This window comes from Tarenaya hassleriana, unplaced genomic scaffold (genome assembly GCF_000463585.1).
Source record: "Tarenaya hassleriana unplaced genomic scaffold, ASM46358v1 Cleome6, whole genome shotgun sequence".
Lineage (NCBI taxonomy): Eukaryota > Viridiplantae > Streptophyta > Magnoliopsida > Brassicales > Cleomaceae > Tarenaya > Tarenaya hassleriana.
The window spans coordinates 3,621,234-3,641,937 of NW_010968505.1; the positions used below are offsets into that span (position 1 = coordinate 3,621,234).

The window sequence follows — 20,704 nt, forward strand, 5'->3', positions numbered from 1 at the left end:
TCAGCAGGAAGGCTGGCAGAGAAATCCTCGTAACTTTCAGTCGGTTCACCAAGCTTTTCGACGATAACTTGCTTCTGCTCCATCTCAATTTTGAAGACTATGTACCGGTAAGTCCTTTTCGCCTTGAGGTCTAGAAATCTCAGCTTGCAGTCATCGTGCACAGCAACACCAGAAGCCGCATTTGCCTGAAGAAAAGATAATGTTAAGCAGGCACTAGACTTTGTATCAGCTCTAGAGTCGGCTAGACTCGCTTTTAGTATTTGTGGATCACATAGGTAGAATGTTATAAGATTGACGAGATTCATGTGAAAGTATAGTAATAACACTGATACGAGCTACTCAGAGAACCCCCCGTCTAGCAAAAAAAACAGATTAATCAATGTTTCTAACATATGATTATTCACTTTCATGAATACTACATGAAAAACTTATCCATCAAATGAATCAGATTTCAAGAGAGAAGATAAACAATGAAATGCGTTTTGTTGGGACTATGGCCATATCGAGATCAACCTCGTAGCCTATGGGATCTAAGATCTTACTTATTCGAACCAACATCAACTGGGAAAACCCCAGTGACTTACCATAAAATTAAGCACAAAGAAAATATCAAGATTTTAGTTTTCCTGACACTCATTCTACACGACCACTGTTCTTGTAAATTGACTTGCAAGCTTCAAAGCAAGTATAAAAAACACATTCAGAAAACCACCGATAAGCCCGCTTTCTGATGCTAACTCTGATTTGGCATCAACCATTCGCCAAATATCATTTTACGTGGCCCCAAATTGACATATGTCACCTTTGCAGCGATATTAACTTAGCAGAGCGATTACCCAAGAATAGAATCGCTATATCACATCATGAGTTCAGATATAACAAACCATAAAATCAATCCACTTCAACTATAGCATGTGTTTCTAAAAAAATATCATAATTTCAGTGAGACCCTTAGAAGAAATCTAACAAATACACATTGCAATACAGACCCAAATACCGTCACCGACACAAAAATAGACGAAGTCAATTAGAGTCAAAGAAACGAATAAATCGATCACGCAAAATCAATTGAAATTTAGCATCACAGATCACGCAATCCACAGATATAACTCGAGCTTCAAGTGCTCGTAACACCAAGAGGGATTATATATTCAGGATTTCAGATCAGACGATCGAAAACACATGTTCGCACTAAAACTTTCCAGATTCCTGAAAATTTAACCAGAAACTCGAAAGATCGGGTTAAACACGTCAGATTCGGGAAATCAAACACCGAACGGTTAAATCGCATAAAGATTGCACCGAAGAAACGCGAAATTCGGGATCAAAGTCAAAGAGAGAGACAAGTGCTGTATCATGGAGACGAAAACTAACCATTTTCCCCGAGAAACTAGCGAGAAATCAGCGAGAAAGCTAGGGCTACACGAGCGGGGAATGACAGAGAGCAGGGGGGCGACAGGATTTTTCTTTTATGGGTTTATACTTTTCTTTGCTTTAAGAAATTCTCCACTTGCTTTTGGGTTCTCGCCAGTGAAGCTCTTTCCTTCACGTCTCCTTTTCATTCTTTTTTAAAATATAATTATTTTATTGATTATATATTTAAAACAAAAGTTAACTCCCTCGAGTTTTTCGGATTTTTCAATTGACCCCCAATCTTAATATATAACAAATTTTTCCACTTTATTTTAGTTTTTATTTTCAATTTAGTAATCAATAAAATTAAGATATTATTTAAATTAATTAGTCAATGAAGGACATCTCGTAGTGCTAAACGAACTTTATCATTGGTCTTTCAATATCAAATAACAAATAACTAGAATTGAATAAATAACAAATTGTAGTAATATATATAGGGGCGATTTTTTTCATATTAGATAAAGATGTTTTTTATACATATAAATAAAGAAGCATGGTCCACATGTATTTTGGCTTTCAATTTCTTTCTTTCGGAATATAATTAAATAATGCATTTATCAATAAAGGTTCTTGCTCCTTTTTTATTTTAATTCTTTTGGTTTATGGATAATTTTTCTCGGATTTTTTTTTTTATTTCCTATTCAAACAAACGCATTTCAGAGCATCTTTGGCTGAAACGTGTAAAAATTGGTGAGAACTAATAAATTTATATATGCATTATCCTTTCTGTGACCCATAAGAACAGGATTTTGATCAGACAGCAGACGGGTATTCGAGATTTTCGAGTCCGTGATTCTTGGTACAGCGAGGATTCGGGTACCCGCAATGGGCCTGTGAATCGCAAGAAGGGTGAGGTCGCGCCTTTGTTGAAGAAAAGGGCGAGAAGAGACAAGAAACTAAACAACTTGAAAGGATGTATCTGAGAGTGAGGCCAGAGGCAATGACCACAAAGCCTTAATCTAAGAAGAAAATGGAAGCCTAATGCCACTGCTGAAACATGACTCCAGGCATCAAGAGAAATGACAAAAGTCTTGCTGAACAAATGGCTACAATAGCTGACAAAGTAGCACCCACTAGTGACCAGTTTGTCATCAAGAAGGCAACTCAGCCTCAAGATTCAGTTTCAGATGGCAATTTTGATCTTAAATCTTAAAAAAAAAAGAATGTGAAATGTGTTTTTGCTTGCTAGAGATCAGAAAGATAGTTTGCAAGTAAATGGAAAGCATCAGCACATAAATCCAGAACAGAAGTCTCAAAGAATCTATCTGAATCTTAAAAGTTGAACTCCTTGCAGAAACTTGGATACTTCACAAAGAGAACCAAAATTCACCAGACTGAGAGATCACTGCATCAAGGAGTTCAACTACTCGCCCTTTACGGAGTAGATAGATATACTCACCACGAGAGAAAAGCTTGCGAGCAAGTGGCTCGTCTTCTTAAGATGCCAAAGTGACACCATCCGCCCCATAGATACGCTTAAGTTCACGGCTAGCAGCTTGAAATGACTCTGAAGACAAAAACAAAGTAGAACAGTCTTTTCAGCCAGACAGCAGAGAAACTGTGTTCTGCAATCTTTGTTCTCCATCTCATGTTCTAAGCTGTCTGCGACGATATTATTATACCTTTCCAGGCGTTGAAGTTCTTATGGTTGATCTCGGATCCTGTTACATTTTGGATAGCATCAAACAACATCTCCTGAGGAGTGTTCTTCAGCTCTTGAACAACAGCATAAATAGTTTTCCCATTCTCAAAGTATATGTGGTTGTTCGGGTGCTTTGTTTTGCAATTGGCATGACGCTCAAACTCATACGCGTTAAGAACCTGCTAGACAGAACAAATTGGAATAAAAAAAAAAAGATCAACAGAAAACTAGAGCCGGGTATCAAATTGATTCGGCTGTAAATGACTGAAATATGAAATAGTTTGTATCGGTTTGCATACTTTAGCCATCTTGCACTCACTGCAACCACACAGGTACCCAGTTCCCTTGATAATCCCATGGAGATTTTTCTGCCAAAACAAAAACTATAGGTATCAGCACACGAGAAGAGTGGCAGACAAGGGGTTGATTTCAAGATAGATAAGATAAGAAAGTAACCTCGCGTGACCAGGAGTAGTACTTAACAGGAACCCCATCAAACATTCCTGTTGACAACAACGACTTAACATTTGAAGGGAAGGTGTTAGTGGTGGCCTTCTTACCGTTCTTTGATTCTTTGATATTAGGCAAGGTATCGGCACTTGGATTAGAAATAAACATCCCACGCACGTTTCGTTGTGTCTCGGGACCTTTGGAAGTACTGCCGGATGAGACGAGCACGTTTCCATTCTGAAAACCTCCAAAAGATATGGTATGGCTTCCACCCTGTTGAGTAATAGGAACACTGTTTTGGTCTGCTCTGTCTTGGTTAGGAAGCATCAATGCCATCCCTCCTCCTGCCTTATATGGATACGGTCCCATCGATAACACATTACCATCCTCCTTCTGAAAGAATGTATCAGATGAGAAAAGATTTTCTGCCGCTTTTCCATAAGAGGTGAGAATAGACATGAAACTCTCCTGTCCCCTGTTATATGAAGGACTCATCGAGAAAAGATTACTGTCCATCTTTTGGAAAGACTGACCCTGATGTACAAGGTTGTCCCCTCCTTTCTCAAATGGTTGACATGGAGGCAAGACATTTACTTCTCCGTTGTCATAAAGGCTGCTCAATGGCAAGAAGCTAATCCCATCTTTACTGAAATTCTCAGGGAAACTCTCACCTTCCTTACTAAAGATTGGCCCTGCAAAGGTTAAGCTCTTTTCACTACTACAGCCAGTTTGGCCCGAGGATATGGGACTGTTCTGAGTTCTACTAAACGAAGAACCCATATCAAACGATCTTGGAATTCCCTCGCCATAAAACTGTGTCATAGGTTCCTCTATGCTTCGGGTGAAGTCACTCACTTGATTCACTTTCACCTTTCTAATGCCCCCAACATTATAAGACGAGGATCCGTCATGAACAGTATGAGGCAAACCAAATGATAAGGCATTATTATATTGCTCCTCTAGATATTTTCTTCCCTCAAAACTCTCACCATCCACTGGACTCAAATTTCCAGCATCCAGATTCACAGTATGCACATCCTCAGGATCAAATAAGTGATCAGTTGACTGCCCAGATGCAAGAGAATTGTTCCAAGCAGACAAATACATTTGAGGAAATCCGTTACCAATCCTAGCATCAGCGCATTCTACAGCACGGGTCTTGTTGCTGAACAGCTCCGAATTATACGAATCCGTCAGCCATTGATGACCCCTCTTCGGCGCCATTATTGAGCTATCAGCATATGGGCTCTTGAAACTCTTCAAGATTCCAGTACCCAAATTAAGCCACTGTCAGATTCAGACACAGCATCAATCGACAAAAGATCCTCCCAAACCATGAGTATTTCATGTCATAAAAGGCATAAAAGGAAACACGCTGTCATATGAATGAACACTCGAATAGATAGGCAAGGAAACAAGACAACATACATTAATGCAACTTGTTAAACGATTTGTTTCTATATTATGAATATGAGCAAGCTTTGTTTTGAACGGACAGCAATGGAAAGTCTCGATTTTGCCTTCTGGGTTTTGTACCCTAAAGCCCAAGATCACACTATTCAGCCTTCGTCACTGAAATATCGACGGTCAAATCAGTGAACAGCTCCGCCGCGCCGTCATCTCAATTCGCCGGCGGATCCGATCCTCGACAAAAGCTCAACCCGAAATCCCAAAAACCCAGAAGATGGAGGAACTCAGGAGGTGGATTAGAAGAATAAGGAAGGTTCCAAAGCCGCCCAGGAGAAAGAGAAGCACACGAAGAAGAAGAAAAAGAAGAAACGGAAAGGAGAAGGAGAGAGGACTCGCCGGCGAGAGGAGAGAGAAGGCTCCGTACAAAAAACAGAGAGAAATTCAACAAAGCATTTAGGGGCCATTTTGCCTGACAGTAACTTTCTTCAAATTCTCTCATCGATTTTACCGACAGTAAACCATCATCGGTATTTACCAACATCACCGCCACAAAATACAAGTACAAAAAAAAATATATAAATACATTGGTATAAATACACCAATTAAAAAACTTTATATCTACACTAAATATATCAAAATTATCGAATTCCACTGGTATTTACGATGTTAACTGTTTTATTGATAGAATCTGACATGGAAATTTAAGAAAAAATCGGATTCAGGAAAATAATAATAAAAATTATTAGATAAAATAAATAAAGTAGTTAGATGCAGAATGCCATCCGATATAAATATATGAATTAAAAATTCTATATAAATATATTAATTATATCAAAATGAAACCAGTTTTAACGGTGTTAATTTATATAATCCGACGATGACAAATTAATGATATTTATGGAGAAAATGAAACCAGTTTCATATTACAAAAAAATTATCACATAAAAAATCAAAATGATGGAATATGGAATATCATCCTATCATTTTAAAATAATAACTTTTCCGATTTTTTATTTTAAAGCTTTTAAGTTAGAGATATTTTCTATAATTTTTAACACATTTTCCTTATTTTCTACTATCAGTTATTTTTAAAAATTATTTTCATCCAAACCCCGCATATATTATAAATAGAAATGCGCCCATATATTAATAGAAAGAGAATACAAACCAAAACTCTTAATTTAACATTAAAATTTTAAACTAAGATATATTAATAAAGATCAAATTAAGATAGAAAAAAGAAAATATTATTTTACAAACAAATGGACTACTTTTATCATGACAACATGAGCTCAAGGGTTAAGATTTTTTTCTATAAAAAAAAAAACCTTTGGTAGTGTGCCAGAAAAAAATAGTAATTGAGAGAAAAAATATCATCAATTACTAAAATAGAGAAAGTCCTGTCAATAAATGTCATTTCAGATTTCAGAGCCAAGGGTTTGCGAGGTGGTGCTCCAAATTTTAAATTTTTAAAATCCGTCTTTTTTATATTTTTCATGAACATTCAAATATTATAATAAAGAAATGTCATCATTTTCAAAAAAAGATGTAATAGACTAATAATAATCACAATTTTTTTTTTGAAAAATATTAATTATGAAATTATAATTGATAGTTTTATTTTTTTTCATTTATATTATTTTAAAATATGATTTTAACATTATAGATATTTATAATATTTGAAATTTAATTTCATAAAAATTTTCTATAAATCAAATAGGGATACAAAAACGTTTGAGACGGCTAATCTATCTAAAATAAAATAAACTAAATCAATTCTAACTCATATTTAAAAAACTATAACCTAATTGAATCAAATTGTATTTTATTTTGTCCTTCGGGGTCAGGTCAGTTGGTTGGGAGCAGGGGGACAACTCCTTGAGGTGGGGGGTTCGAATCCTGCCGTCTCCCTTCCTCTGACCTGCTCGCCTGTTAGCCTATCATAATGGGCTGATTTACCTCCTACGTGTGTGTTGCAGGCTCGTGCGCGTGGACTTGGGGTTTGACCCGCAGGCGCTTGACCCGCAGGCGTTTAAGTCCAACTACGGCCCGAGCGTTAGGCGCGCCTGGTGGCCATGTCCGCAGACTGAGGTCCATGGGGACTGTTAGACGCGGATGATGGCCAGTTCGTCTCCGTTTATAAGGGTAGATAGTCACGGGGTTCCCCAATGTATCAAATAAAAAATGTATTTTATTTTGGTTATTTGCAAAAGTACTTGTTGAGATGATCATTGATTCAGCTCGAAACCCTTCATAAAAAAAACGAAAAATTATTTTTTTATTTGTTTGTTTAGTTATGTATTTTAACATAGCGATTTTGTTTCTATTTGTATTTTTTTAATAAAAAAAAATTTGACAAATCATGACAAAAAAAACCCGAAACCAAACAAAAAAATAATCGATTCGAAAGCGAAGAGATGAGACAATAAATTCCTACTTCTAGATCAAAGTACTTAATTCAAATAGATTGCAGGCATGAATTGTCGTTTCCTCCGGTTATGATCTTAAAAAAAAACCTAATTTATCCTTATGAAGTAAAATCTTAAGGAAATAATCGTAAGGATTATTGAGGAAAAGACTTAAGCAAGCAAATGGAGAAGGATAATGAGAAGTTATACGTAAAAATACTTCGAAACAATTCCAAAAAAAAAAATCTAAGTTGAAAATATAGAAGAAAACTCATGAAGCCCAACTATATATGTTCCATGTCTACTATATATGTGTGTGTGTATATATATATGACTTTCTATATTGGCACTTGGTGTACAACACAGCATAGTCTAACTAGTGTGGAACGTTAATATTTTATATCCATCCAAAAAATAATATACCTAAAATTAATTTTAAATTTTATATGAATTATTTTTATTTATTTATTAAGACTAATTTCAGTACAGTGGCCTATGAATCCCTCCCTACCCATATATCTGTTCTTGAAATTTCGTAGCATGCATGTTTTTTCTTCAACTCTTTTGTGATGCCATTTTTGTAAATTTCTTTAACATGCATGTTTTCCATCAAAGAAGGTAAAAATAAAACGTTGATGGGTTAAATGTGGAAAATAAGATGAGACTCCAATGGAAATGTAAAATAACCAAATTGTTTCTGTTTGATTTTTTAGTTAGTCCAAAATGATTCAAAAAATTTGATAAATATGTATATTTCACCAATAATCGGTATGTTTTTGTCGTATAACCGATCTCAACGGTAATATATTTCGAAGATTTAAATTTTCACCCAACAGATCGTGGGCGAGAAGGTCAAACTTGGGTATGAGGTAACTCCACCTTGAAGTTGAATGTACCGTTTTGAAGATTTAAATTTCCAACCGTCTTTCCATTCCCACCTTTTCTTTTCAATGACCAAGTATATAGACGATCCCAACCATGGTTTATAACCGTTTTAAAATTAAAAATCGTTCAATATCACACATATTATCATGTATGAATTTTCGATGAAAAAAAATAGAGAATTACATAGAGTTCACATTATCCTAAAATTTGAATTTATATAAATTGTGTTAAAATTATTTATTCATATATTATCTTTATATTCCTAATAGTATTAAGAGTTCTTAAAAGAAATTATATTGCATATTTAAATGAACTCCGAAATTAATACCTGATATGCCATCGGTGTCTTCTTTGTTGTTACGAACGCCAAGTCTGCCAACGATATCAACACTTTCTTACACAATCTGCACAAAAAAAAAATAGTTTAGCGTGAAAAAAAAAACCAATTATATATAAAAATAAATAAAGCAATAGAAACCGCAATAAAATTGAAAATGATTTTATACAAAACACATACGTGGATCTTTAATAAACGTAGAGGCAAGATTAATTGCTTATGCGCACATGTTGAGCAAGAAAATTCTCAAGAAAAGGTGTTACCAATGATGTCGTCGCCGGCGTTTTTTCCGGCGATTCGTATGATTCCTTCGCCGGCGACGAGTAAGCTTTTTTTTTTTTTGAAAGAAATGATAGTTTTTTTTTCCTCTCACTCACTCACTGTGTGTTTCGTTTTCTTTTTTCATAAATATTTTTTTTTCTTTGAAAGTGAGAGAATATTTTCTGTGTGTGGTAGAGCAGGTAAACTCTCCTTTACATGCCCACCATTACTCTCCACGTGGACAAGTACAAATCCGACGGTAGAGAAGAGTTCACAGGATTACATTATGAAAATCTTAACCGTTCAAGTAATTGGCGTAGGTTAAAACAATATGCCTAGTAGTAGAGAATCATACCTAAACTTCCATTGAAACGCAGATACGTGTCGCGTTTGAACTGGTCATTATATATCCTTGTCCAGTTTTGAACTTGAGTGACATAATCAGCTGTGTTAGGTGCACCGTAAGGAGGAGTTCCTCCGCAAGCGGTATTTCATTTTTCTAAATATGCACCTCTGGGGATAACTATGTACTTAAATACTCTCAGATTCGGTAGAATAAACTTTAATACTTTCTGTTTTTGATGAACAAAATCAATGTAACTTAATTGTTTTCTATCTTTCATTAGAAATAAACAAATTTCCCGAAAGGAATATAAGAATTTGGTTAAATGTATATTAGACGTGGATATATCAAAAATATTTTCAGATTCTTATTTTGACTCCAATCAATACATATTTTTCCGGATGTGATTATTTGATTAAAATAATATTATATTCACCTCGTAATCATACTGATTATAACATTGAATTTATAATGGTTTTATAAAATGATTGGTGTGATATATAAATAAATTTAACTGAATACGATATGCGGTCAGATTATAGTTTGAAATCAAAATAGTAAAATGAAGATTTTTGGATAACGTTTGTTTATTAGAAAAATATTGAAAAATGTGCATTAGAAATTTGAAACAACCATTGAGTTTGTGATTAATATCCTCTAAAAAAATGTAATAGAGATTACTATTATAATGGGTGATTTTAAAAATTTTCTAGATGCAATTCTTAAAGTGTGCATTGCATTCTCTGAGTGCAGCTAAAGTAGAATTTTTATTACAACATAAATTTAATATATATGATTATGAAATAATGATGTATCAATTTGATCCCAAATATTCAAAAAAAAAAAGCTCTGATTTTACTAGAAAAAGGTATAAATTCGTACCTAAATTTTATATCAAAAATAAAAATATTTACCTATTCAGTAGATTTATATTTTTTACGCAAAATAAATTTCAACTAAAAGTTAACTTTTTTATAAACAAAACTTCTGTTTTGCTTGGAGATCAGAATGGGATAATTTTTTGTCCAACCAAGATTTTCTCCCTATTACCACACGCAAATAAAAAAACAAAACATTGCATATTTCCTACCACGGTTATTTCCCTGATTAATACAAAGTAACTTTTTTACCATTATCAATATCAAATGGGCCAATTAATTAGGAAATAGTCTCTCCGTAATAAAATTTCCAAATATTTTTCATCAAAAAAAAAAATTCCAAATCTTCCCCATACATACATACACGCATACATATATACACACTAAAGAAAATAAGAAAATGAGAAAAATTCCTTGACGGGGTGAGGTGGATATTGATGAACCAAATATTTGATTCAACCCAACTCATCTTAAGTCACCAACTAAATGAGTTAAATAAATAACTGAAAACTAAAATTTAAATATTAAAAAACTATTTAAAAATATTATAAATACAATAAAAAATTAGTCAAATATTTATTAGAAACACAATTTTAATACATAAAATATTAAAACTATTAAAAATTAAACAAAAATATTTTTTTCTTGCTCGTATAAGCTCGTGGGTTTCCAAACTGGCTCGCCATGAGTTCGGCTCATAGCGAATTACCTATTTTTTTCCTACCTAAATTTTCTAAACTCAATTCAGAAGAATAAGTTACAAACCCATTTACATCCTAATTTTAAAATATGTTAGGATTTAATTGGTTAGTTCCATCCACTCTATTAATAATGAATCGTTTGCTCTTTCAATGTCGAAATTTTTTCGAAAATTTGCTACGCATTTGAATTGCAATATATCCTAAAAACCCATACAAATATTAAAAAAAATATGTTATTGTAAAAAATGATTTCTACAACAAAAAGATAAGAGAAAAGCACAAAACGATACCTGAATTTCTCAATTTTAACAACATAAAACCCAATTTTGTTATCAAATAAAATCTCAATTTTATTTTTTAGTAAAAAAATACCCGAATTTTATAATCTTTATCGTTTTTAAACTTATTATTGACGTGACATTTCGATATTATGACGTATGGATGATGACGTGTCAAATATTAACAAAGTGTTGATTTGCCACGTAATATATCGTAACGCATAGTAAAAAAATACCCGAACTTTATAATCTTTATATTTTTTAAACTTATTGTTAGTGACGTGACATTTCGATATCATGACGTATGGATGATGACGTGTCAAATATGAACAAAGTATTGATTTACCACGTAATATGTCGGAACGCAGCGTGAATAATAAATTTAAAAATGATAGAGATTATAAAATTCGGATTTATTTTTTTGACTGAAAAAAAAAATCGAGATTTTATTTGATAAAAAATAAAATTTAGGTTTTATTTTGTGAAAATTAAAAAGTTTAGATATTTTTTTGGGATTTTCTCAAAATATAAATATAGAAGAGAATTGATCCATGTAATGTTTCCGAAGAACATCATCATGGAGTACAAAGAAAAGCTTCCCAAGCTTAGTTTATGAGTTCATCGCAAAATAGAAATGTACATAAATTTACATCAGAATCATGACATGAAACTGCGTCTTCGACGGACCAACAAAACACAAATCCAGAAACCATAATCAGGTAATACGATCCAAAACGTTACACTGCAACGCCTCGGTGTTTTCGTCTCCAGCACCGGATTTCACAGCTCGAGGTCGATACGTTCGGACCATCGGAAGATATCGGAGTGAACCTGGTCGCCTCCGAGGTCAGAACCGCTGCCTCCAGCCGCAACCCTCATGATATCTTCGATCAGAGCAAAGTTCCCCATGATATCGACGTGGGCGCCGCTCTGAGTGCCTCGTCCCTCGAGGAGATTAGCCGGGGGAGAGTGGTCGTATTCTCGGATATGAGTCTTGATCCCCGAAGGGTTGAACCTCGTCTTTCCTCGCCATGCCTTTGCGCACATGAAACCCGCGCTTAGGACAGGTACTGTCTCGTCCCCATCCACGTGGTAAACCCCCGCTTTCAGACAGCTTTCCTCCTCCTCTTCGTGTGCTGATGTGTCGATCTGAAAGGGGATGCAGCTGTCGGGAGATTGGTTAACCTTGTAGACGTATGCTCTTTCCGTCAATATCCCAACTCCGTACAAGGAGAATATCTCCATCTCTGGTGCATCGGGTAATCTGAACAGCGAAAGAGTCAACATTACAGCCTTCAAAAGGGCAGCAAGCTCGGGTAAGAGTCTTGATAACAAAGCGAGATTTACGCATGGCACAGAGAAAGTATCACCACAGAGAATCTTAAAGATTCATCTAAATCAACAGGAATAAGAATTTACGGGTCTTCTTGAGCCGAAAACCATATCCAAGAACTCGTAAATGTAGCAGAAAAGGAACGAACACACATGAGACGAATCACTTACTTTGTCTCCAATGGATTCGACCAGTACTTGTAATGTGAGTACTTTGGATCATCCAAATCATCAGCAATGCCATAAGAGAAGTGAGCGGCACCCCGAGCCATCATCTTCGGGGCAACAAAATTAAGCAAATCTATGACTGAATCTGCAGTATAGACCTTATACTCAGCAATGGCTTTGATCCCTCCAATTCCCATATCATGGTACTCTGTCCACACGTCCCGACATGTGTTGTTAGCTATACTCTGTCCTTTCACCGCACCCTACCAGAAAACAAAACAGTTGAAAGACATACGTTAACCATACAATGATGTTTTGCATCTGATGGACGAACACCAAAATATGATTATACCAAGTTTCGTCGGCTTACCCTGAAATCAAGCTTCTGAATCTCAGATGATGGTGCCTCTGCCACTTCTTTACCGAATGATATTACCCTTCCGTAGTTAACATACTTTGTCTTGTCACCATCTTTACCATTTGCAGCTCGAGTCTCGTTGCCCTTTTGCTTTTTCCCGCGAAATGTATAGCCTTTCTCGGGTGCCCAGTCAAAAGCGCCCCATATCGTGTCTCCTCCCTTTGGTACCATGGACATAGTCGAGTCCCATGTGCGTGTCATTCTCATTACATGCTCCAACGTCTGAAGGCGGAATATGTCGTTATCTAAGAAGCCTGGTGCAAGTGCCCTGCATACAATGAGAGGAACAGATTCACAAAATAATGTGACCAAACCAAGAAAAGAATTTGTCATCATATTCACAACAAAGTAATGACACCGACATGTGCATGTATACATGGAATGGAAAAAGAAACAAGTACAAATCTGTAAAGAAAAGGGGAAGAAGTACCAACTTCCAAATATTTAAAAAGAACACTCTCAAAAGGCGATATAATAAGTCCTAGCTCGAAAATGACGATAAATGTTACTTCCAGTAAGAAATTTACCCTTCCCCAAGTCACCTAAAGTTCTTACAGTGAAACCCGACAAAGCACAAACCGAAATCAGAAGCAGAGGAGCACAACTAGCATACAGTGAACAGAAATAAGAACCAAAAGAAACAGAACAAGATACTAGTAGCTAACAGCAGCAATCTAACCTAAAACACATTCAACTCTCCCAGGAAATCGATTTTCTATCCAAACCCCATAAAAAATACCCACCTCACAATCAAGTCATTACCAGTACCGGATGCAAACAATCAGCCGTATTTTGACAAGAGAGAATATTGAACAGATATTGAAAGCGAAATCAAGTAGCTTCCCCCCCGTCAGATTAGGAAAGACAACCTGTTGAATCAAGATTAAAGGTTGTCAAGACCAACATCAATCTATTCAAATACCTGGCAACTGCAACATCCTTTGCTTCAGCAGAGAAAAGCCCTGCAACAGCTTTTGGAACACCGAGAAACGGTCCACCAATGTTCATCACTGCTTTTATATGCTTTGCACACCAGTCCGGACCACCCCCACCACCCATAGGAGCCGGTGCTTCAACCCATTTCATGAAATGTAGAAAATACAATACCCCCATGGAATGTGGAACTATAACTGCTTTTCTCCCACCATTGGTAGCAACCATCAACTCTATGTTACTTTTAATACGGCTGAGTGTCTGGTCACGCACCTGATAATTGAAAGGGAAACATATTTGTATTGTGTTTTGATGGAAAATAAACTTGAAATGTAATCAGAAATCTGTGTAGTTCTATGGAAAAGAACCTCAGTGTTCTGAAAGGAAAGTCTCCAGTCATAAGCAGCCATGTACATGTTCTTCTCTTCGTATCCGATATGAGCCAAGTTAGCGATCAGCACTGCCCAGACGAAGTAGCCTGGAGCAAAGTAATCGGCAGCCACGAGCCCTGAAACAGGTCTGACCCTAATACCAGAAGGATCCAGCCCAGTTTCATTATCCAAAGACATGTGTTCCACCCAGCACAGAGGCCTGGATCATCAACAAAGAAACATAGTACATCAACATCAACATCGCCTTAATCCCGAATTATTGAGATAGTACTAATGAAAAATAAAACCGACCCATCTTTAATCTACCAAATGATGGAACAGATATCATGACTTTATGCCAAATATGCTTGATCAATGGCCAAATCACCGTGGAGAAAGATATAACAAATACAACAATGCATATACAGTTCATCTCAGACGAAAATCGGTAAGGGCGAAAACAACTGCTCTATCCCTATGACAGCTCCACGTAATCAAGTACAGGTCTCTCACAAATCTTAAAAAGCAGATTAATCTTCCAAAGTGAAACACCCATGAACATCAATCTCATCACAAGCTCTCAGAAACAATTGAGAAAAATCTGTGCCGTAGAAGAACCCATCCCTTCTAACACCTTTAAACACTTTCCACACTCAATAATCTCTCTTCTTTATAGATCCAGAGGAAACTATTTCACTCGAAAACTTCTCTCTGTGTCTATACCAAGAAAAGGAACAACAAGTAACCAAGAAGGCATCTTTTAATCACCCCATCCAACTTTCCCCGCATGAAGTAACACATTCGAGATTCAGCAACATCAAAAACAGTTCCAGAATCAGCAAATAAACTTTTCGTTTCCTTGCATATGCAGCTTCAACCCAAATTTAGCAACTATCCAAAAACAACTAACATAACAATCACATACATACAGAACAGAAGTTCTTAGCCATCTTCAAGACTTTAATCTCATCAGATCCCAACAAAGAAGAAAGAAAAAAAAAAGAACTGACCTTTTGTACACCTCACCAAAAGTCCCACCCCACAAACGCTTCCTGAACAATCCATCGGCACAATGTTTGCCTTCCCAAAGCTCAAGCCCACCAGTGACAATCCCAGGGACGAACACGACGGGGTGTTTCGCCATTAAACCTTCTTTCCTGAGCTTCACACCAGGTGGGTCAGGCAACGGACCCGTGATTGCCTCTGTTACGTACTGAGGAAAGCTCGCGGGCATTGCGTTGTATAGGAACAATAGAAACCACCATGTCGCACAAACACAACCGATGAACCAACAGCACGAATCGACACACGACCATCTCACCTTTTGGCTTCCAGAACCTGCGCGTTTGTGGGTTTTCGAAGACTCGTGAGGCTTTTGCTGGGAATCCTCCACAACATCCTTCGATTCCGGCTCCTCGTTCTTATCTTTGTCGTCAGATGCGGTCGATGGCTTTCTCCGCCGGAGTAGGGGCATTCTCAGAGCCTGTTTCGTTCCGGGTTTGTTCGTTTCTCGAGAAAATCAATCTCTGTTCATCTGTTCCGAGAAAACCCGAGAATCTCTCCGTATGCTTCTGCTGGAGAGGGTGAGATGGTCCTTGACAAGCCCAGAATCTTCGTAAATCTGCCGGATGTAAAAATCCAGAATTTATTGACCTGAAATCTGAACTCTGTTCTCACGAATTCGGAGAGTGATCAATTATTAAATCTGGCGGAGAGAGAGAGAGAAGATGGCGTCGGCGACACAGAGGAGAAGATGGGATTGGTCGGATAACCCTTAACCAACCGATAACCGAAATCTCTAATTTACCGAAACCTATGAAAAATTTTGTTTTTCTTTTTAAAAAAAATATCAGATCCAAATGAGATTTCTCAGACTTGGTGCTGAGATTGACCGGCAAGATTCTCGAACTGTTTGATAGAATTTTCAAAATGAATTTTTCTTTTTCTAATTTTCTGTGGACGAAAGAAATTTCTCACAGTCCAAACAAAGGCCCATGATTTGAATATCATTTTTTATATTTATTTTTTCACGATTTGTATATAATTTTTAATCATCATGTAATTTCATGTCTTTTGACCCATCATTCCAATGATGAAATAAAATTCTCTAATTGGACCAAGTGTAACGCTCCTCATGTGCTGGCAAAATTAATCAAAGATCATGGAACGTTAAAAAAAAAAATTGAATTAGAGGCAACTCGAGAGGAAATTGTTAATTAATTTGTGCTTTGCAAATTACTTTAACAATTAATCAAGTAATTACCAAATTACTTTAACTGTTATACTCACAAAGTTTTATAATTCAAGGAACTGTATACACATCTCGGCATATATATATATATACATATATATACACGTTCATGTTTGGTTTCTTGGCACCCAAGTCATAATGGAACTCCGAATCCCCAAGGAAAAGTTCCGTCTTTTAAAAAAAAAAGTTAGAAACATAAAAAAGGAAACGACTCATCCGTTGTTACCATTTTTCAGATTTTTTCCATTTTAATTTCAAGAATTTGAAAATCATAATCCCTTCTTGTATTTATAAACTCCTTGTTCTTCTGTATATACTGCATATGTGTCAGTTCACTTCCTTGGACAAAATCTTGCTCTTCTTCTCTTCCCTTCTGCATCGATCTGTGCTTCCCTTCACGATGCCCGAGATCGATGACATGCCGCCGCCAATTCGGAAGGACAAGAGGGGAGAGCCACAGAGGTTGTCGGATCTTGAAAAGCTGACCAGCGACGCTCTCAAGGCCGCTCATGTCGCAGGTGACAAAGGGGATTACACCGTCTCTCGAGAGGCCTTGAGATGCGTCCACGTTCTCAGACGTATCAACTCTCTCCCTCTGGATCATCGTGTTATCTCCATACCCGACAACCTTCGCCCTCTCCAGTATCTTGCCAAGAACCGAAACCCTAAGATCAGCTCTGAGGCGAGATCTGTTCTTCAGCATTGGAGGAACCTCCTCTCTGGTAACCAGAAAGATCCCGTCTCGGGTTCTTCATCATCGGAGAGCACCCCCAAGAAGGAGAAGAAGAAGACGTCCATCGGAAGAACAGAATCTCGGAGGAACGACAAAGATTCTGCTGGTGGTACGATCAAGAAAGCATCACCATCTGGTAACAACAACCAGAAGAAGACGCCGATTGGTTCTTGCTCCACTCCCGAAGTTCAGACCCAGAAGAAGGCCTCAATACCAGAATATCAAGAAGTATACGAGATCTTGAAAAAGGCCCACGATGCAGTGAAAGGCCGTAACTTTCTCGCCGCAGAGGACTCCAGGAGATGCGTCGTGACATTGAAAGGGCTCTTCCTGGTTCCTCGGAGAGTGGCTCGTGATCTTCTTCTAGCCACCGACGCCAAATCAAGGATGCAGTCTCTCAAAACTCACGCCGATACAGACGTCGGGTCCATGGCTGAATCCTTGTTCGATTACTGGATGCTGCTCGTCTAAGAAAAACAGCGACCGATTCTTTCGAGGAACAGAAAGGGTTTTCTTGTCTGCTTCACCACTGTATCTATATCTTACTGTCGTTGACAATGGAGATCTCCATTTTTATTGCATGGAATCCTTATTAATGTCTCTTCTGTTCAATTTTTAACAAAAAGAAATACAAAATGGCTATAATTAGAGCATATAGATACAGCCCTCAAATCATAATTAATTTCAATATTTGTGATTCTTTTGAACCAGTTCCGTATGTTTAGGACTATTTATCTGCTAAGTTACTGAATTTAATATGTATTTAGGGTTTTTTTTTTTACCAAATTCCGTGTGGATTCAACTAATTTAATGTGTATTTAGGATTTTTTAACCAAATCATGAAATTCTTATTTTATTAAAAAAAATGTTGCTGTGTTTTCTAAATTTCTAATGTTTGCAAAAGTTCTTGATTTTTTTTTTATTTAGAAAAGAAAAGTTTTTTTAAGGGCAAAACGTTTGGGAACAATTTTTGTTGTCACTGTGCTTCGTCTTCGTATACAATCTCTCTCTTCCTGTAAGGTCACCGCCGGTTTCTCCGCCACGCGCTGCCGTCTCCGGCTTCGTTCTACCGTAAGTTTCTTCGATTTCTTCCTTATCTTCTTCTTTTCTTCGTCGGGTACGAGCAAAATCCGGCCAGATTCGGTTGGTTATGCCCTGCGATTTGACCTCCGTGGTTCCATGTTCTCAATAGACCAAGTTAGTTTTCCAATGGACAGTTGTTTTGGCCGTGACGACGACGCGGGTGTGGAATTCGTCCTGTTTTTTTCGACTAACACCATAAAAGGTGTTTGAAATTGTTGGGACAAAGGCGTAATTTTTCATTGATTCATTTGGGTTTAGGTTGTTTGAGTCGGAGCTTGTTTCTGTTCTGAATTATTGCCTCTGGTCGATGATGTTGTGTATTGCTCTTAAGGTGTTCGACGAAAATTCTCAAATAGAAACACCGATGTATTCTCGGAGCACTAATGTAGCAAAAGATGAATCAGATGCTGATAAAGTTTCAAGCTTTTTAGGATTCTAGGTTTTGTAGTTGAGATTAGGGGTGTTGGGTCTATGATTCAGGATAGTTGCTGAACGCTAACGTACAAACTGCGGAATCATGGTTCGGATCCTGCAGGTGTCAAGAGGCGCCGTTTAATCTTATTTTCGGCTTTTTACAGAAGTTTGGAGTTTGATCTTTTGAGTTTTCGGGCTTCGATGGTTAGGTTTAAGCAATTTGCTCTTTGATGATTAGAAAAAACAAACCTATTATCTTATGGTATTGGAATTTTAGGTGAAGAAGAATGAGTAGCAAAGGGGTTCAAGTTGCTAGAGTTTACCGAGACCTTCTCAAATCGGTGGCGAAGAACATCGGTAAGGAAGATCACAAGGCTCATTTCACAGACTTCATAAAGCAGGAGTTTCGGAAGAATGCAAATTCTAAAGACCTAGACTTGATCCGACAGAAGATGAAACTTGCCCGCGATTACACTTTTCTTCTTAGCAGCGTTCACCATCACATGGTGAGATCCCTAATATTCTTTTGTCGATACAAAACCGAGTCCTTGTTTTCTTTTGTGGTTTCATCATTCACCATGTTCCCTATTTATCCTATTCTGGTATCTCGTGGGCATTGTCTTGAATCCTGGTTTAACCAAATCCATGGGCTGAGCTCATCTCATCATTTCTCTTTTACATTCTTCATGTTGCTGTACAAAGTAAAGATGAAACTTTGATTCAATGGTTGTGCAGGAGTTGCTATTCTCATACAACATTGCAATCGATAGGGCGGAAGAAATGAAACGGGTGATCGGGAAATCTGCAGCCAGCGTAGGTCTTCGCCTTCCCGATGTCTACCAGCCTTGAAAATTTCCGTTTTTTCCCGGCAAAATCTGGATTTCTCCATCTCTTTAGACATTCTGGCGTGGACGTTCATCCACCGAATCATTTGATCGATGTGAATGTTCGTCCATCAATCTATATCGTAAATTCTTGATTCGCGTGACAAGATTATCGCACCATAGTAGATTCGGACAACAACATTATGAGAAGGCCTCATCATGTTCTTGTAGTAAGAGTTGTTTGTGTTGGATTTGTTGTGAGCAATAAGTTCGTTCCTTTCAAGTTTTTTACGTTTTAACTGCTGAATGTTTTACTATCTCGTTTTTTTCAATGCTCTTGGGTACAGTAAATATCAATTTTTCCCCCCATCGGTGTTTAGGGATGGGCACTGATTGGGTAAATAAATGTGAATCCGAATCGTAAGGGGTAGGAAATTTATTATTGTACTCTGAATTCAAAAGGTTTGGATATTCTAATGCCAAGTATTCGAAAATTAGACACATTGCTAAGCCTTTTGCACGGACGGAGGTTGGTAACGGTAATGAGACATACTTTTGGTTGGACCACTGGAGCGCGATGGGTAGATTCTTAGATGTTATTGGGAACTCTGGACCATCAGATTTGGGGATTCCAAAACTTGCTCGTGTTTCATCTATCTATACGGGCGAGCGTTGGACTATCCCTAACCCTCGTTCGGAGCTCCAGGTGGAGATGATTAGTCATGTCCTTCAAACAACCATTGACCCAACGAGAACTTATTCACACGTCTGGGTAGTAAATGGTAAGCGTTTGGTTAAGTTCTCTACTAAAAATATTTGGCTGGCTATCCTGAATGCCATACATGCGTCCAATGGTATCATTTAGTTTGGTTCAAAGGTCACATTCCGAAAGTTTGCTTTCACGACTTGGGCATTCATGCTTAACCGCAATCCAACGAAAGAGAGATTAATCGGGTGGGGAATGCCTTCCCTGCAACTTAGAAGATGAAAACCGAAATCATTTGTTCTTCCTATGTCCTTACTCGAGAGAGCTATGGCGCAAAGTTTGTATGAGCTTAAAAAACTTGGCACTTCATCGACGGATTGGCTGCGCATGGTGGAATGGTTGAACCAAACTTGGGCATATGCCAACGAAAAGTTGATAGTTCTGTTGGCGTGGCAGCTAACC

General features: G+C 37.2%; 5 protein-coding genes across 8 annotated transcripts in view; 2 read left to right on the forward strand and 3 right to left on the reverse strand.

The window, feature by feature from the left end:
* Nucleotides 1-305, reverse strand: part of LOC104799717 (actin-depolymerizing factor 1-like) — a 935-nt gene extending 630 nt beyond the window's left edge. The window contains exon 1 of the mRNA XM_010522356.2: nucleotides 18-305. Within this exon, the coding sequence (XP_010520658.2) occupies nucleotides 18-305 (288 nt within the window). The remainder of the gene's footprint in view (nucleotides 1-17) is intronic.
* Nucleotides 306-2,580: 2,275 nt separating this feature from the next.
* LOC104799354 lies at nucleotides 2,581-8,904 on the reverse strand. Of its 4 annotated transcripts, none has more exons than XM_010521824.2 (6): nucleotides 8,812-8,904; nucleotides 8,540-8,615; nucleotides 3,515-4,795; nucleotides 3,358-3,426; nucleotides 3,039-3,237; nucleotides 2,581-2,923 (listed from the first exon to the last, which is right to left on the reverse strand). In XM_010521824.2, the coding sequence occupies exons 2-6, from the start codon at nucleotides 8,549-8,551 to the stop codon at nucleotides 2,853-2,855; spliced, it is 1,632 nt and encodes a 543-aa protein (XP_010520126.1). In that variant the 5' UTR covers nucleotides 8,552-8,615; nucleotides 8,812-8,904; the 3' UTR covers nucleotides 2,581-2,852. The 4 variants fall into 4 exon arrangements, with proteins under 4 accessions (XP_010520126.1, XP_010520125.1, XP_010520127.1 ...); XM_010521823.2 differs by having other exon boundaries at nucleotides 8,729-8,890; XM_010521825.2 differs by lacking the exons at nucleotides 8,540-8,615; nucleotides 8,812-8,904 and adding an exon at nucleotides 5,005-5,342.
* A 2,631-nt stretch (nucleotides 8,905-11,535) lies between these two features.
* LOC104799356 (phospholipid:diacylglycerol acyltransferase 1) lies at nucleotides 11,536-15,705 on the reverse strand. The gene is made up of 6 exons (XM_010521827.2): nucleotides 15,242-15,705; nucleotides 14,229-14,451; nucleotides 13,850-14,133; nucleotides 12,880-13,195; nucleotides 12,513-12,772; nucleotides 11,536-12,273 (listed from the first exon to the last, which is right to left on the reverse strand). The coding sequence occupies exons 1-6, from the start codon at nucleotides 15,703-15,705 to the stop codon at nucleotides 11,790-11,792; spliced, it is 2,031 nt and encodes a 676-aa protein (XP_010520129.1). The 3' UTR covers nucleotides 11,536-11,789.
* Nucleotides 15,706-16,882: 1,177 nt separating this feature from the next.
* Nucleotides 16,883-17,686, forward strand: LOC109116046. The gene has a single exon (XM_019200776.1). It carries the CDS (start codon nucleotides 16,883-16,885, stop codon nucleotides 17,684-17,686), a length of 804 nt encoding a protein of 267 aa, XP_019056321.1.
* Nucleotides 17,687-18,162: 476 nt separating this feature from the next.
* LOC104799357 lies at nucleotides 18,163-19,835 on the forward strand. Its single transcript, XM_010521828.1, has 3 exons — nucleotides 18,163-18,286; nucleotides 18,990-19,218; nucleotides 19,448-19,835. Exons 2-3 carry the CDS (start codon nucleotides 19,000-19,002, stop codon nucleotides 19,559-19,561), a joined length of 333 nt encoding a protein of 110 aa, XP_010520130.1. The 5' UTR covers nucleotides 18,163-18,286; nucleotides 18,990-18,999; the 3' UTR covers nucleotides 19,562-19,835.
* The last annotated feature ends 869 nt before the right edge of the window (nucleotides 19,836-20,704 follow it).

Bases quoted from the DNA above. Each gene is read 5' to 3' on its own strand.
- LOC104799354 (XM_010521824.2), bottom strand. The intron at 3,427-3,514 runs GTTACTTTCTTA...TTGTTTTGGCAG, and splicing joins ACTACTCCTGGTCACGCGAG to AAAAATCTCCATGGGATTAT. The intron at 3,238-3,357 runs GTATGCAAACCG...TCTGTCTAGCAG, and splicing joins GTGAGTGCAAGATGGCTAAA to GTTCTTAACGCGTATGAGTT.
- LOC104799356 (XM_010521827.2), bottom strand. From the start codon at position 15,705: ATGCCCCTACTCCGGCGGAGAAAGCCATCGACCGCATCTGACGACAAA. The intron at 13,196-13,849 runs GTATTTGAATAG...CATTGTATGCAG, and splicing joins AAGGATGTTGCAGTTGCCAG to GGCACTTGCACCAGGCTTCT. The intron at 12,274-12,512 runs GTAAGTGATTCG...TTCGCTGTTCAG, and splicing joins TCGAATCCATTGGAGACAAA to ATTACCCGATGCACCAGAGA.
- LOC109116046 (XM_019200776.1), top strand. From the start codon at position 16,883: ATGCCCGAGATCGATGACATGCCGCCGCCAATTCGGAAGGACAAGAGG.
- LOC104799357 (XM_010521828.1), top strand. From the start codon at position 19,000: ATGAGTAGCAAAGGGGTTCAAGTTGCTAGAGTTTACCGAGACCTTCTC. The intron at 19,219-19,447 runs GTGAGATCCCTA...ATGGTTGTGCAG, and splicing joins GCAGCGTTCACCATCACATG to GAGTTGCTATTCTCATACAA.